The 16,815-nt window shown below is 37.9% G+C and overlaps 1 protein-coding gene across 3 annotated transcripts in view; it reads right to left on the bottom strand.

Annotated features, from left to right (window-relative positions):
- LOC310938246 (uncharacterized protein) overlaps positions 1-16,815 on the bottom strand; it is a 46,727-nt gene that overhangs the window by 269 nt on the left and 29,643 nt on the right. Inside the window, exons 8-15 of one of the 3 annotated variants that reach the window (XM_083902733.1) lie at positions 8,702-8,840; positions 8,489-8,593; positions 7,083-7,172; positions 6,047-6,192; positions 5,342-5,443; positions 3,910-4,645; positions 2,588-2,694; positions 2,087-2,258 (exon numbers count right to left, since the gene is read on the bottom strand). In XM_083902733.1, coding sequence (XP_083758859.1) covers positions 2,144-2,258; positions 2,588-2,694; positions 3,910-4,645; positions 5,342-5,443; positions 6,047-6,192; positions 7,083-7,172; positions 8,489-8,593; positions 8,702-8,840 — 1,540 coding nt within the window. In that variant the 3' untranslated portion in view covers positions 2,087-2,143. The remainder of the gene's footprint in view (positions 1-2,086; positions 2,259-2,587; positions 2,695-3,909; positions 4,646-5,341; positions 5,444-6,046; positions 6,193-7,082; positions 7,173-8,488; positions 8,594-8,701; positions 8,841-16,815) is intronic. The other 2 variants (XM_083902734.1, XM_083902735.1) reach the window with 2 other exon arrangements.

Raw genomic sequence — 16,815 nt, 5'->3', positions numbered from 1 at the left:
TCTGCTTGAAACGTTTTTTGTTTCACTTTGGAAAAGACTGAAATAATCCATGCATCACGCTCTCAGATGTGCCTTTTTATTTTTGTTTTCTACTTTACAGAAATAAGCAAATGGTGTCTAAAAATGCTAAAAAAAAAATAAAGTTGCCTATGTAATGTTTTAGAACAAAAGCTATACACTATGAAATTGTACATGTTTGTGGATACTGTGTATATATAACATGTATACACTAACTAAATAATTTGTATAAAATGACTAGGTTTTTTTTCCTCCTCCCCCTCCTTTTGTATCCTCATCCGCATCTGTTCAGTCAAATATTGCCTAATAATCCAATGCTGCTACAGTCGGATAAAAGGAAAAACTAAAAAAAAAAAAAGACGTATAAAACAAAAAGAGAAAAAACAACAACAGGTCACTGTCTCTAACTTACTTACAGACAATCTCCAGTGGAAACACTGGGAGTATTAACTTGAGGAAAGCCATTTGTTCTTTCTCTCTTCCCTCCCACGCCCCTCCCCTCCCCGTCCGTCGCTGTTTTAAAGCAATGAAAAATAAAATACCGTTGAATATGCCGAGCACTTACTTAGACGTGTGCTTCACTTTGTACATCCTACTAATGCCTTTTCTCTCCTTTTTTCAAAGACTTTTTAATGCTAACACTCATTAAAACCCGAGGTCGTAGTTGTGTTAAAGTTGCAGTTGAATATATAAATATACAGATATATATTCATGTGCAGGAATTTAAGCATAGGGAAGAATTGGACGTTTTTTTGTTTTGTTGTTTTTTTTGTTTCGTTTTTTTTTCCGAGAAACACACTTTGTGCACTTTAGGCTGTACTGTTGACGAGCCACGGTTGTTATAGGTCGTGTTTGTAAACGCAGTGACCCTATGCAGCTGTTAAACTCACTTTCTACACGGATCAGGGCAGAACACACACACACACACACACATGCGCGAGTCGACCGTTTCACTTTTAAATCCCCAAGACGTGTTTTTGTAAAAGACGCAGCTTAAAAAAAAAAAAACTAACTAGGAGCTGGATCTCAGCGGAATTTATTTCATTTAAATTCATCTCCTCACTTTCCTCTGATTAACTGAGATGTCCAGAGGGATTATGGAGGATATTTTTTCTTCTTTCTCGTGTTCTGTCCATTTCCCATGTCAGTATTGTTGGGGGGTAACTTTTTGTTTTTGTTTCCTTCTGCTTTTGTTGATCATTTTCAAAGACCCCGCCCCCCCCCCAGCGTTTCACCATCAGCCCCAGCAGATTAACAGATTAGGTTTTTCCCTCCGGTGGCACTGTAACAGCTTGATCCAGCAGTCGGTTTATTTGATGGTATGTGGCCTTTTAACTGCTTTGTATTAATGGTCTTGATGAGATTAATAAATCACCCAGTCTTATTTTGTACTGAACCGCTCATCTCTCTTGTTTTTATTTTCCAGAGTTAAAGGGACGATTGAAATCTTAAAGAAAAACCTGCTCAGATTTGACCTAAACATTCACTTGGACGCTCAGATTAACTGCTTGAATTTTGCTGATAGTTTTCCTTGATCATCCGTTCACATTTTGACACAAATAGTCACTATGATAAGTCCAGTGTGTAAAAGTGTCCAATCACCTGACTGTATATATAATTTGTCGATTTACATTCACCCTAGAATAAGCCTTTTATGTTTATCAGGATGTTTCAGCTCTACAAAGGCAGCACTTTTGGCCCATCGTGTTTTTACGGTAGCCCACAAAGGACAAACTCAACATCTTTTGACTTTTGATGCTAAATGAAGGCTGCATTGTTTGTTTTTTTCGCTGAAATGTCTTCTAGAGAATCTTTTCAAACCACGTCAATGTGACAATGTGGCATACTCCAAGAATGTGATGTTGTAGTTTAAGGTCCAGTGTGTAAGAGTTAGTGACATCTAATGGTGAAACTGCAGAATGCAACTCATTTATGGCTTAAGCTTTGCAACCACAACATAAAACAACTTTTCCCAGTGGCATTACAGTGAGCAGAAACATTAGAAACAACAGTCTCAATATTTAAATAAAATACAAAGTAAGAATCACTTCAGATGCATTGATGTTACCTTCTCAGCTCTACTTCAGAAAATATGGTCTGGGGGGGGGGACATTGACAGTGGAGGTCAAACGTTGCTGCAGGGCCCCTCGCTGTCCTCGCTGTCGTCCCACAATCCTCCGCCACTCGTCGCCGTCGCCGCCGCCGCCATGTGGTTTCCGCACTGCTGAGCCAAACCTGATCTGAAGAGAGACATGAGAGGTACTTTCATTTATTTGAAAATAATGTATTTGTAACTTAACTGTTTCTGATTCTTTAATCTGTGAATCTTAAATTACAGTAAAGGTCAAGTGTCATCACACTTGTAATTCAGCTTCATTAGATTAGATCAGTACTTTATTGATCTACACTGGAGGGAAATCACTTGTCACATGACAAGTATGGATTAAAAGAGCACTATAATAATACAGAAAGTAGGCAAATATACCTGTTTGTCGCAGAGTTACTGCACCCAAGTAATCCAATGGATTATGACACGGAGTGAGTGAATGATTGTAATTTGAAAACTGACCTGAGGTTTTCTCTGCTCAGGTTGAAACTCTGAAACCTCTGCCTCGCTGGAGCCTGGATCGGCACGAAGCCTTGTCTCTTCTCTTTCTCTGGAGCCGAGTCCAGCTGCTTCACGAAGAGAGGATGAGAAAGATTGTTGAGAGGTAAACGGAAAAAAAACCTTTAAAAAATAGAAAATGTTCAAAACAGTCGGTGGTTTCAGCGAAACGTATCATGTAGCTCGACATAAATATTCCGTGCAAACCTTGAATTTCACTGATCCAGGTTTGTACGACACAGGCTGTAATATTATCCAAACTGAATTATGGGAAATGTAGGATCTTTTCCCACATCCATAACTGTATGTATTTTGAAGCTGATCAACAGAGAATGATCAAATTAAATCAAGAGACGTGCTCTTTTTCTTGTCCTCGTAAAGTATGACTTTACACTGGCCTATACTGGCTTTAAGATAAAAAACTATTAAATAACATTTTATAAATTAATTTGTGATCAAAATGCGACGTCTAAAGACGTGTGTGTAATATATATATATATACATTTTTTAATAATAAAACTATAGGATGCCTATAAAATGCAGACATTCTATTCTGGTTTGATTGCTGGGGAAAAACCTGGAGGTAGGTATAAAATAGCCACTAGGGGGCGACCACACTGGTTAGTTTGAATGAAAGTCTATGGGAACATGAGTTTCTACTACTCACTTGATTTATAACATCAGGAAAAACATTTCCTGACAAGTTAATGGTCTTTATTTGGAATTGTGAGTCTTCTCCTGGTCATTTCTATATAAATAATGCATGTCTGCAACATGATTGGACACCAGTGTGATTGACAGCTGCTATTGTCCAATAGGAGCCTGATTACAGGTGTCTGTCAACTTTATATCTTAAATCCAAGAACATCCAACTGTCTTTTAGGAAAACACACCCAGGGTGTGGAAGACACGCCCACTGGATGCTGATTGGTTCACAGGAGAGATTCTTTATGGTCAGTGGGCGTGTCTTAATGAGCATAATTAATCCATCTTTGACCACTTTATCCTCTACATGAGGGTCGTGGAGAGCTGTGGCCAATCCCAGCTGACGTGAGGGTGAAAGGCGAGGTCTGGACGGGTCATCACAAGGTCATCACAGGGTCATCACAGAGTGTCTGGACCTTTATGATAGTGAGGCAACAGTGCTAGCCCCTAATCCCCCATGTGAGCCTCATACTTGAATCTTAAATTCTCAATTGTGACGTCACGAATCAAAGAGTATTTGGAGTTTAAACCCACAGTGTGAGGACGACGTACAGACACGACACATGTTCGTAAACACAAACCTGAGATCCCTGTTTGGACGGGTCGTCCCAGATTGGCCTGAAGGCACTTTTTGGATGAAGAGGCGGTGACCCTTTCCTGACACTGACCAGCCTCTGTCCATGGGAGCTGATGAGACACGGCTTGGGCGCGTCCACACATGACCCTGCTGTGTTTCTCAGAGGAGGGTGAGGGGTCATTCTGGGAATCTGCCACCTCAGACACACAGTTCTCTCTCTGGACTTGGATGACGACGACTGCTGCTGTTGTTGTTTCTGACTGTACGAAGGCTTCAACAGCACCGGCACCTGACTGTCCTCCTCCTCCTCCTCCTCCTCCTCCTCCTCCTCCTCGTCCTCCTCGTCCTCACCGCTGTTGCTGCCCGTCACGTCCCTGCGCAGCGTGCCGTCGGGACTGCAGGACGTCACAGAGGAGTAGTCGAAGGCCGAGGTGTCGTCGGGGTCGGTCTCACAGTCCTGGAGGTCGTGGTTGCCAGAAGGCCCGTCCAGCTCGTTGCTGCTTTTCACCGTCGGCTGACTGAAGGTTCCCTGACCTGAGTCGCTGTTCTCTGCCCATCCAGCCGGGTCAGGTGTGAGGAGGGAGCAGTAAGCGTGTCCACAGTGAAGGGCCGGCTGTTTCAGGGACGTCCGCTCACGTCCGCCGCTCTTCCTCCTCACCGGGCTGCAGGACCAGCACTCGACACGCATGGAGCGATGGACGTCCACCCCGTTAGTGAGGTGACCGGCCTGCTGCTCGTCTCTGAAGGAAGAAGACGGAGTGTTTTTGTTACTCTACACCTTCTCTATCCTTTATAATATTTGATCTCTTAGAATATCACAGTGGTTATTTCTCCACAGGACAAAAAATAAAAGTGTAACTCAGATTTAGCCACTCTGTCAACACTCAAAATCAACAAATAAATAAATAATAGCAGTCAATGAACAAGTCGTCAGTTAATTTTTATATGCAATTCAACAATACAGTTATTGAGATAAAATAGCATCATCATCATCAAATATAATAATAATAATAATAATAATAATAATAATAACATTTAGCAAAAAACATTGTTTGGATGATGTAGATGTTATTTTTAGCTTAGATTGTTTTGCAGCTCCTTTAAAAGTAAATGGTTCCAATTCTTAATTTTACGATTTAAAAAAAATAATAAAATAAAATCTCCATATTGTACATTTGGGATTAAAAGTCTAGGATTTGATTGCAAGAAGATAATTTACTGATAAACTATTGGCTCATTTTCTTTTTCTCTCGGGGACAAATGCGTATACAGTACATATAATATATAGCACATTTACTATATGTATATATGTAAATGTTTATACATATATTTTTTCTAAATATAAAGACAAAATCAAATCAGACGATAAAACATTAAAATGCAGGGTGTTTTCTTGGCTGCAGTATGATTGTGGGCCAGCAGAGGGCGACACTCACGTGTGAGTAGCAGAGTTTGACTCCTCCCTGCTCCTGCTCTGCTGGTTTCTTGTACAACAGTTTGCCGATGTTGAAGCAGCTGCAGCTTCAGAGCAGCTGCTGCTGTTCAGGTCAAAGAGATTAATGAAAGTTATTATTATTATTATTATTAATCATCTATGATGTCATCATGGTTACATCACTGACAATGTTTATCACAATCCCTCATTTTTAAACACTTTGGGACTTTTTTGTAATCATTCAAATGTGGCAAAGTGGTCAGTAAAATACATTTTCCAGTGATGTGACAAAGTCAGACAAGACAAACTTTAATTAGGCATGGATTACTGACCGGGCTCTGGGGCCCAAGGCCTCAGGGGCCCCTGAAGCCCAAGCCTCTGCGCGTTTATCCTGGTATTTTAATGAGGCCCTGGAGCCAAATTACACTGGTTATGTTATCTTTATAGAGGCCCCTGAGGCTGTTATCCATCTCTGATGTCGTGATGAAACAAAGAATGTAAACTTATGGGATATGTCTGAATATTATTTATATTATTATTATGAGCCAGACGTTTCCTGACGTAAAAACATATCATTGAGAGTATTTGTGAGATTCCTTACATGAAAGCCAACGTATTTTTAATTAAATATTTTTCTTTTCTATTATTTTCCAGGGAGCCGCTGACTCATAATAAAGAAATCTGATCGTCCACTTGAGCCTCTCACCCTTGTCCGGCGACTTGGCCGTCCTCCCACCGCACGTCTTCCTCCAGAATCACATGACATCGAGACAGAATGGCTCTGAGCGCTCGCTCGGTGCCGAGCAGGAGGCTGCAGTCAGGATGCTCTTTACTCGTCCACTGCAACAAGTTCTACCGAAAGACAAGAAAGTAGAGAAATCAGTCAGTGGGTTTTTTTATTTAGCTTAGTTAATTACTTATTCATTTTTGTGCTTTCTTAAAGATGCCATATGTAAGAATGTGGCCAAAAACGGTTACTACATTCAAATTCAAAATACTTTTAGGTTTCGTTTTCTGACGTAACTGGCAACCCGTGGTTGCTCGGCAGCTGAGACTCTACTGACTGCAATGATTGGTAGACGGCGGTAGGTGGCGCCACATGACGCCAAAACATGATTTCAAAACATAAACATGATTTGCAGTCTGCAAAATATTTTTTTAATGCAAATATTTTGTCTGTACTGTTATTGTTGGTGAGTTCAGTTTGTTATATGAACATTATTCCTGAGTCTCTGTGACATATTAGGAGGATTTTATTGCCAGTTGCTTCAGATTTATTATATAATGCACCTTTAAGTGTGTTACAATTATTGTTTTATTTTATCTTTTTTAAATAACTGCTCAAGGAGCCATTTAAATGCCCCACATAAAAAAATATTAATTAAATTGATTGTCCAAGCATTTCTATATCCAAATGTACAAACACAGATGACGTCAGAAAAATCGTCTAAATGATGGACAACTGTCATTTAGACGATATTTTTCATTTATTAGGTTATTTTGGAATGTAGGCAGTTGTTATTAATGCTGGAATAGTGTCTTTTCCACTAAAGGACTGTGTTCATGCAGTTACTTCATAGATGAGCAAGTGGAAGGAGACAAATGAGATAATTATTTAGCTTTAAATACCTCTAAATGTCCTGTAAAAAAAAAACGACCACAATGTGATTAAAAATGCCCTCGACAAACACAACGTCTGCTTTGTTTTCCAGATGTTTCCTCTCGTCTGTCTCTGAACTCACCTGAATGTGGTTCAGGTAACTGTGGATGCGAGAAACAGGCGCCAACAGCAGAGAGAGCAGCTTCATTTCCTCTCTGTCCACGTGACCGCTCTGTGGAATCAGAGAATCATCATTGTGTCCATTATCAAGTCTGCTCTCACCACTGTAACATGTGACTTCAAGGTCCGGTATGGAACATTCACGGGGGGTTATTAGAACATACCACCTGTATAATCACTTTGGAAGTAATAGCTTTTTAGTCCTGTAGGCAAGGGTTTTAGTATTTTGGATACTCAACAACAGCCCAATCTGACAAACCAGCCTGTTGCTACGTAATTTGTTCTCAAAACCTGATTTCTTCTACACATGTGTGAAGTATGCCAATTTCCTGTCAAAGTGTGGCTACTTCCTGTCTGAATACAGCTGCTTCCTGTTGGAATGTAGCTACTTCCTGTCTGAATGCAGCTACTTCCCATCTGAATGCAGCTACTTCCTGTTGGAATGTAGCTCCTTCCTGTCAAAACAATTTACTTAAATAAAAAAAACATGTGTGAAGTACGCCAACTTCCTGTCGAAGTGTGGCTACTTCCTGTCTGAATGCAGATACTTCCTGTTGGAAAGTAGCTACTTCCCATCTGAATGCAGCTACTTCCTGTTGGAATGTAGCTCCTTCCTGTCAAAACAATTTATTTAAATAAAAAAAACATTTGTGAAGTACGTCAACTTCCTGTCGAAGTGTGGCTACTTCCTGTTGGAAAGTAGCTCCTTCCTTCAAAATAATGTATTAAAAAACAAAAAACAAAAACAAACTAGCAATCAAAGAAGAACGACATCCTTTCTGGTGTGCGTGGGCCACCGTAGTTCACTTACACACTTAGGAAAGGGTGGGGGTAAGGGGAGGAATCATTAATGGTGCTTTTCCATAATGCAGTTCTAGCACGGCACGGCACGACTTCGCTCATTTCTTTTGCTTTCCATTAGCGATAGTACCTGGGGCTTCTTTTAGTGGCTGCTCTGTCGAGGTTCCAAGCGAGCTGAGCCGATACTAAAGTGTGACGTCTACAGAATGCTGGCCACCGATTGGTCAGAGCGCGTCGTCGCTGGAAGAGTCATGAGTCACATCGGACACAGGAATCAAACCGAACAATGCCGAACTGTAGCTCGGTCAAAAAGTCTTCTAAAATCTCCACATTTAACAGAGGAGTCTGAAAAAAATGACTAGTTTGTGTCGCATATAAAATGGCAGTTTCGTGAAGCCGTGCAATGACGACCCCCCCGTGCTTACTGATGGTACTTACTATGGAATAAAGACAGATACCTGATCTGATGCCAAACTATGTAGAGCTGAGTCATGCTAGTACTGTATCGTGGAAAGGCACCATTTGTCTCACACACTGGAACTTTAAAGCTGTGTCACATAATCCCACCTGTGCTTTCTGTCCTTTCTCTGGACGATTCAGTCTGCGGAACTCCAGTGAGAGGAAAGACGCCAGCGTGGTCGTGTATCCAGTGTACATGTCTGAAAAAGTGGTCTGAACAACACAAAAGTCAACATGAACAAACTCAGTCTCTCTGTGTTCAAATGAATAGACTAAAATAAAAAATTTTAAAAGATAGGAGAAAAAAGACAACAATCTTACATCATTTTGTCCGATCAGCTGCACCAGAATGTCTCCAACCAGAGATTTCCAGTGTTCAGCAGAGAGTCGCTCCTGCAGCGTGTTTCTGAACAGCAGGTGTCGCTGTAACAGCTGCTCCACAAACCTGAGATAGGTCTGACTGAATCAGTGACAAAACAAGCGTCACTACATGATCTGTACCGCAAACATGACTTGTTTTACACACTGTCATAGCTATAGTTATCGCTAGAGTTGTGAAAACCTAATCTCTAACCGCTGACTTGTACTTAGTATTTATTTTATAAAAATAACTACAGAAATCATAATAATATGCAATTATTTCATCCACTGTCACAATTCTATGTTTCACGGTGCACCTGTTGTTGCTGTTCCTGTAATAATAATTTGTGTGAATATCTCTTTGCTGCCGTAATACTGGGAATGATCAATCAATGGTTTATTTAATTAACCGTGGCTATTTGTTTATATGTGTTGTTACAGGAATCATGTTGTTTTAGCCGGATTTTCCTGATATAAATCAAATCAAATGTTGATCCATTCACTGATATACTGTGTGGTAATAATAAAAAATGTCGTAAAATACAAAATATTGCTGTCTCAGAACTATATATTATTGTCCAAGAAAATAATGACAACATGAAGTACTTTTATGATGACTAAAAAACAATTCCATTGAATATTAACCATGTTTTTTAGAGGTAGTTTAAATAAAGCTAACCTATTGTTACAATTACTATTATGGTTAATATAATGATCATAAAATAGAGATTCTTTCACTCAACATGTTTGTCTTCAACTCTAATTCATCACATTTATCAGTAACTTAGTCAGTACAGAAAGTGACGAAAAGACAAAGCAGCCTCCCCGGGAATCAGTGGTGAAGTGAACGCAGGTTCTTTTTGGGACCAATTAGTACTTTTTGTTGCAGTACCCAGAGTGGCCACCATGACAAAAACTGTCTTCAATGCAGAGGGGGCGGCACTCTATCCAGATCTTATAATACAGTCATGATGTAGATGCGTTCTGTAAGGTCAAGTCACACGTATGCGCAGAACCGATTGGGTTTCCGGGACGGATCGAGTCGCAACAACATCCATGAGCAGCAGGAGCTGGACGAGGAGCAGCGAGGACAAACATGTGGTAACTGCTACTTAAAAAATGATCCACACATTTCTTAGATGTTCTGTTGACGCTCTGTTCTCACCTGTTGTTAAGTATTACTTGTTGTCAAATTTTGGACGACATACTAAGCTATGACGTTTTGGTCAATTTTCGGACGACAAACAATACTATGAAGTTTTGGTAAAATTTTGGACGACATACAATACTATGATGTTTTTGGCCAATTTTGGACGACATACTATATACTATGATGTTTTTGGCCAATTTTGGAAGACATACTATACTATGATGTTTTTGGCCAATTTTGGACGACATACTATACTATGACGTTTTGGTCAAATTTGGACGACATACTATACTCTGAGGTTTTGGGCCACATACTATACGACATACTATACTATGACGTTTTTGGCCAATTTTAGAAGTCATGCTATACTATGATGTTTTGACCAATTTAGGACGACATACTATACTATGACGTTTTGGGCCAAATTTTGGACGACATACTTTACTATGAGGTTTTTGACCAATTATGGATGACATACTATATACTATGACGTTTTGGTCAAATTTGGACGACATACTATACTATGACGTTCTGGGCCAATTTTTGAAGTCATGCTATACTATGATGTTTTGACCAATTTAGGACGACGTACTATACTATGACGTTTTTGGCCAATTATGGATGACATACTATACTATGACGTTTTGGTCAAATTTTGGACGACATACTATACTATGACGTTTTGGTCAAATTTTGGACGACATACTATACTATGACGTTTTTGGCCAATTTTGGACAACATACTATACTATGAGGTTTTGGTCAATTTTGCACGACATACTATACTATGACGTTTTGGTCAAATTTGGACGACATACTATACTATGACGTTTTTGCCCAATTTTGGACGACATACTATACTATGACGTTTTTGGCCAATTTTAGAAGTCATGCTATACTATGATGTTTTGACCAATTTAGGACGACATACTATACTATGATGTTTTTGGCCAATTTTGGACGACATACTATACTATGACGTTTTGGTCAAATTTTGGACAACATACTATACTATGACGTTTTGGTCAAATTTGGACGACATACTATACTATGAAGTTTTTGGCCAATTTTGGAGGACATACTTTACTATGACGTTTTGGGCCAATTTTGGACGACATACTATACTATGACGTTTTTGCCCAATTTTGGATGACATACTATACTATGACATTTTCGGCCAATTTTGGACGACATACTATACTATGACGTTTTGGTCAAATTTTGGACGACATTCTTTACTATGACGTTTTTGGCCAATTTTGGACGACATACTATACTATGAGGTTTTGGTCAATTTTGCACGACATACTATACTATGACGTTTTGGTCAAATTTGGACGACATACTATACTATGATGTTTTTGGCCAATTTTGGGAGACATACTATACTATGACGTTTTGGCCAAATTTTGGACGACATACTATACTATGACATTTTTGGCCAATTTTGGATGACATACTATACTATGACATTTTCTGCCATTTCTGGACAACATACTATACTATGACATTTTTGGCCAATTTTGGATGACATACTATACTATGACATTTTCTGCCATTTTTGGACGACATACTATACTATGACATTTTCTGCCATTTTGGGACAACATACTTTACTATGACGTTTTGGTCAAATTTGGACGACATACTAAACTATGACGTTTTGGGCCAATTACGGACGACATACTATACTATGATGTTTTTGGCCAATTTTGGATGACATACTATACTATGACATTTTCGGCCAATTTTGGACGACATACTATACTATGACGTTTTGACCAATTTAGGACGACATACTATACTATGATGTTTTTGGCCAATTTTGGATGACATACTATACTATGACATTTTCGGCCAATTTTGGACGATATACTATACTATGAGGTTTTGACCAATTTAGGACGAGATACTATACTATGATGTTTTTGGCCAATTTTGGATGACATACTATACTATGACATTTTCGGCCAATTTTGGACGACATACTATACTATGACGTTTTGGTTAAATTTTGGACAACATACTATACTATGACGTTTTGGTCAAATTTGGACGACATACTATACTATGACGTTTTTGCCCAAATTTGGACAACATACTATACTATGAAGTTTTTGGCCAATTTTGGAGGACATACTTTACTATGACGTTTTGGGCCAATTTTGGACGACATACTATACTATGACGTTTTTGGCCAATTTTGGATGACATACTATACTATGACATTTTCGGCCAATTTTGGACGACATACTATACTATGACGTTTTGGTCAAATTTTGGACGACATACTATACTATGACGTTTTTGGCCAATTTTGGACGACATACTATACTATCAGGTTTTGGTCAATTTTGCACGACATACTATACTATGATGTTTTGGTCAAATTTGGACGACATACTATACTATGATGTTTTTGGCCAATTTTGGGAGACATACTATACTATGACGTTTTGGCCAAATTTTGGACGACATACTATACTATGAAATTTTTGGCCAATTTTGGATGACATACTATACGATGACATTTTCTGCCATTTCTGGACAACATACTATACTATGACATTTTTGGCCAATTTTGGATGACATACTATACTATGACATTTTCTGCCATTTCTGGACAACATACTATACTATGACATTTTTGGCCAATTTTGGATGACATACTATACTATGACATTTTCTGCCATTTTTGGACGACATACTATACTATGACATTTTCTGCCATTTTTGGACAACATACTATACTATGACGTTTTGGTCAAATTTGGACGACATACTATACTATGACGTTTTGGTCAATTTTCGGACGACAAACAATACTATGACGTTTTGGTCAAATTTTGGACGACATACTATACTATGATGTTTTTGGCCAATTTTGGACGACATACTATATACTATGATGTTTTTGGCCAATTTTGGACGACATACTATACTATGATGTTTTTGGCCAATTTTGGACGACATACTATACTATGACGTTTTGGTCAAATTTGGACGACATACTATACTCTAAGGTTTTGGGCCACATACTAAACGACATACTATACTATGACATTTTTGGCCAATTGTAGAAGTCATGCTATACTATGATGTTTTGACCAATTTAGGACGACATACTATACTATGACGTTTTGGGCCAAATTTTGGACGACATACTTTACTATGAGGTTTTTGACCAATTATGGATGACATACTATATACTATGACGTTTTGGTCAAATTTGGACGACATACTATACTATGAGGTTTTGGGCCAATTTTTGAAGTCATGCTATACTATGATGTTTTGACCAATTTAGGACGACGTACTATACTATGACGTTTTTGGCCAATTATGGATGACATACTATACTATGACGTTTTGGTCAAATTTTGGACAACATACTATACTATGACGTTTTGGTCAAATTTGGACGACATACTATACTATGAAGTTTTTGGCCAATTTTGGAGGACATACTTTACTATGACGTTTTGGGCCAATTTTGGACGACATACTATACTATGACGTTTTTGCCCAATTTTGGATGACATACTATACTATGACATTTTCGGCCAATTTTGGACGACATACTATACTATGACGTTTTGGTCAAATTTTGGACGACATTCTTTACTATGACGTTTTTGGCCAATTTTGGACGACATACTATACTATGAGGTTTTGGTCAATTTTGCACGACATACTATACTATGACGTTTTGGTCAAATTTGGACGACATACTATACTATGATGTTTTTGGCCAATTTTGGGAGACATACTATACTATGACGTTTTGGCCAAATTTTGGACGACATACTATACTATGACATTTTTGGCCAATTTTGGATGACATACTATACTATGACATTTTCTGCCATTTCTGGACAACATACTATACTATGACATTTTTGGCCAATTTTGGATGACATACTATACTATGACATTTTCTGCCATTTTTGGACGACATACTATACTATGACATTTTCTGCCATTTTGGGACAACATACTTTACTATGACGTTTTGGTCAAATTTGGACGACATACTAAACTATGACGTTTTGGGCCAATTACGGACGACATACTACACTATGATGTTTTTGGCCAATTTTGGATGACATACTATACTATGACATTTTCGGCCAATTTTGGACGACATACTATACTATGACGTTTTGACCAATTTAGGACGACATACTATACTATGATGTTTTTGGCCAATTTTGGATGACATACTATACTATGACATTTTCGGCCAATTTTGGACGATATACTATACTATGAGGTTTTGACCAATTTAGGACGAGATACTATACTATGATGTTTTTGGCCAATTTTGGATGACATACTATACTATGACATTTTCGGCCAATTTTGGACGACATACTATACTATGACGTTTTGGTTAAATTTTGGACAACATACTATACTATGACGTTTTGGTCAAATTTGGACGACATACTATACTATGACGTTTTTGCCCAAATTTGGACAACATACTATACTATGAAGTTTTTGGCCAATTTTGGAGGACATACTTTACTATGACGTTTTGGGCCAATTTTGGACGACATACTATACTATGACGTTTTTGGCCAATTTTGGATGACATACTATACTATGACATTTTCGGCCAATTTTGGACGACATACTATACTATGACGTTTTGGTCAAATTTTGGACGACATACTATACTATGACGTTTTTGGCCAATTTTGGACGACATACTATACTATCAGGTTTTGGTCAATTTTGCACGACATACTATACTATGATGTTTTGGTCAAATTTGGACGACATACTATACTATGATGTTTTTGGCCAATTTTGGGAGACATACTATACTATGACGTTTTGGCCAAATTTTGGACGACATACTATACTATGAAATTTTTGGCCAATTTTGGATGACATACTATACGATGACATTTTCTGCCATTTCTGGACAACATACTATACTATGACATTTTTGGCCAATTTTGGATGACATACTATACTATGACATTTTCTGCCATTTCTGGACAACATACTATACTATGACATTTTTGGCCAATTTTGGATGACATACTATACTATGACATTTTCTGCCATTTTTGGACGACATACTATACTATGACATTTTCTGCCATTTTTGGACAACATACTATACTATGACGTTTTGGTCAAATTTGGACGACATACTATACTATGACGTTTTGGTCAATTTTCGGACGACAAACAATACTATGACGTTTTGGTCAAATTTTGGACGACATACTATACTATGATGTTTTTGGCCAATTTTGGACGACATACTATATACTATGATGTTTTTGGCCAATTTTGGACGACATACTATACTATGATGTTTTTGGCCAATTTTGGACGACATACTATACTATGACGTTTTGGTCAAATTTGGACGACATACTATACTCTAAGGTTTTGGGCCACATACTAAACGACATACTATACTATGACATTTTTGGCCAATTGTAGAAGTCATGCTATACTATGATGTTTTGACCAATTTAGGACGACATACTATACTATGACGTTTTGGGCCAAATTTTGGACGACATACTTTACTATGAGGTTTTTGACCAATTATGGATGACATACTATATACTATGACGTTTTGGTCAAATTTGGACGACATACTATACTATGAGGTTTTGGGCCAATTTTTGAAGTCATGCTATACTATGATGTTTTGACCAATTTAGGACGACGTACTATACTATGACGTTTTTGGCCAATTATGGATGACATACTATACTATGACGTTTTGGTCAAATTTTGGACGACATACTATACTATGACGTTTTGGTCAAATTTTGGACGACATACTATACTATGACGTTTTTGGCCAATTTTGGACAACATACTATACTATGAGGTTTTGGTCAATTTTGCACGAGATACTATACTATGACGTTTTGGTCAAATTTGGACGACATACTATACTATGACGTTTTTGCCCAATTTTGGATGACATACTATACTATGACGTTTTGGTCAAATTTTGGACGACATACTATACTATGACGTTTTGGTCAAATTTTGGACGACATACTATACTATGACGTTTTTGCCCAATTTTGGATGACATACTATACTATGACGTTTTGGTCAAATTTTGGACGACATACTATACTATGACGTTTTTGGCCAATTTTGGACAACATACTATACTATGAGGTTTTGGTCAATTTTGCACGACATACTATACTATGACGTTTTTGGCCAATTTTATTAGTCATGCTATACTATGATGTTTTGACCAATTCAGGACGACAAACAATACTATGACGTTTTGGTCAAATTTTGGACGACATACTATACTATGATGTTTTTGGCCAATTTTGGACGACATACTATATACTATGATGTTTTTGGCCAATTTTGGACGACATACTATACTATGATGTTTTTGGCCAATTTTGGACGACATACTATACTATGACGTTTTGGTCAAATTTGGACGACATACTATACTCTGAGGTTTTGGGCCACATACTAAACGACATACTATACTATGACATTTTTGGCCAATTTTAGAAGTCATGCTATACTATGATGTTTTGACCAATTTAGGACGACACTATACTATGACGTTTTGGGCCAAATTTTGGACGACATACTTTACTATGAGGTTTTTGACCAATTATGGATGACATACTATATACTATGACGTTTTGGTCAAATTTGGACGACATACTATACTATGAGGTTTTGGGCCAATTTTTGAAGTCATGCTATACTATGATGTTTTGACCAATTTAGGACGACGTACTATACTATGACGTTTTTGGCCAATTATGGATGACATACTATACTATGACGTTTTGGTCAAATTTTGGACGACATACTATACTATGACGTTTTGGTCAAATTTTGGACGACATACTATACTATGACGTTTTGGTCAAATTTTGGACAACATACTATACTATGA

Source organism: Microchirus variegatus (assembly GCF_963457635.1).
Source record: "Microchirus variegatus genome assembly, chromosome: 16".
Lineage (NCBI taxonomy): Eukaryota > Metazoa > Chordata > Actinopteri > Pleuronectiformes > Soleidae > Microchirus > Microchirus variegatus.
This window is presented reverse-complemented; position numbering and strand designations above follow the sequence as displayed.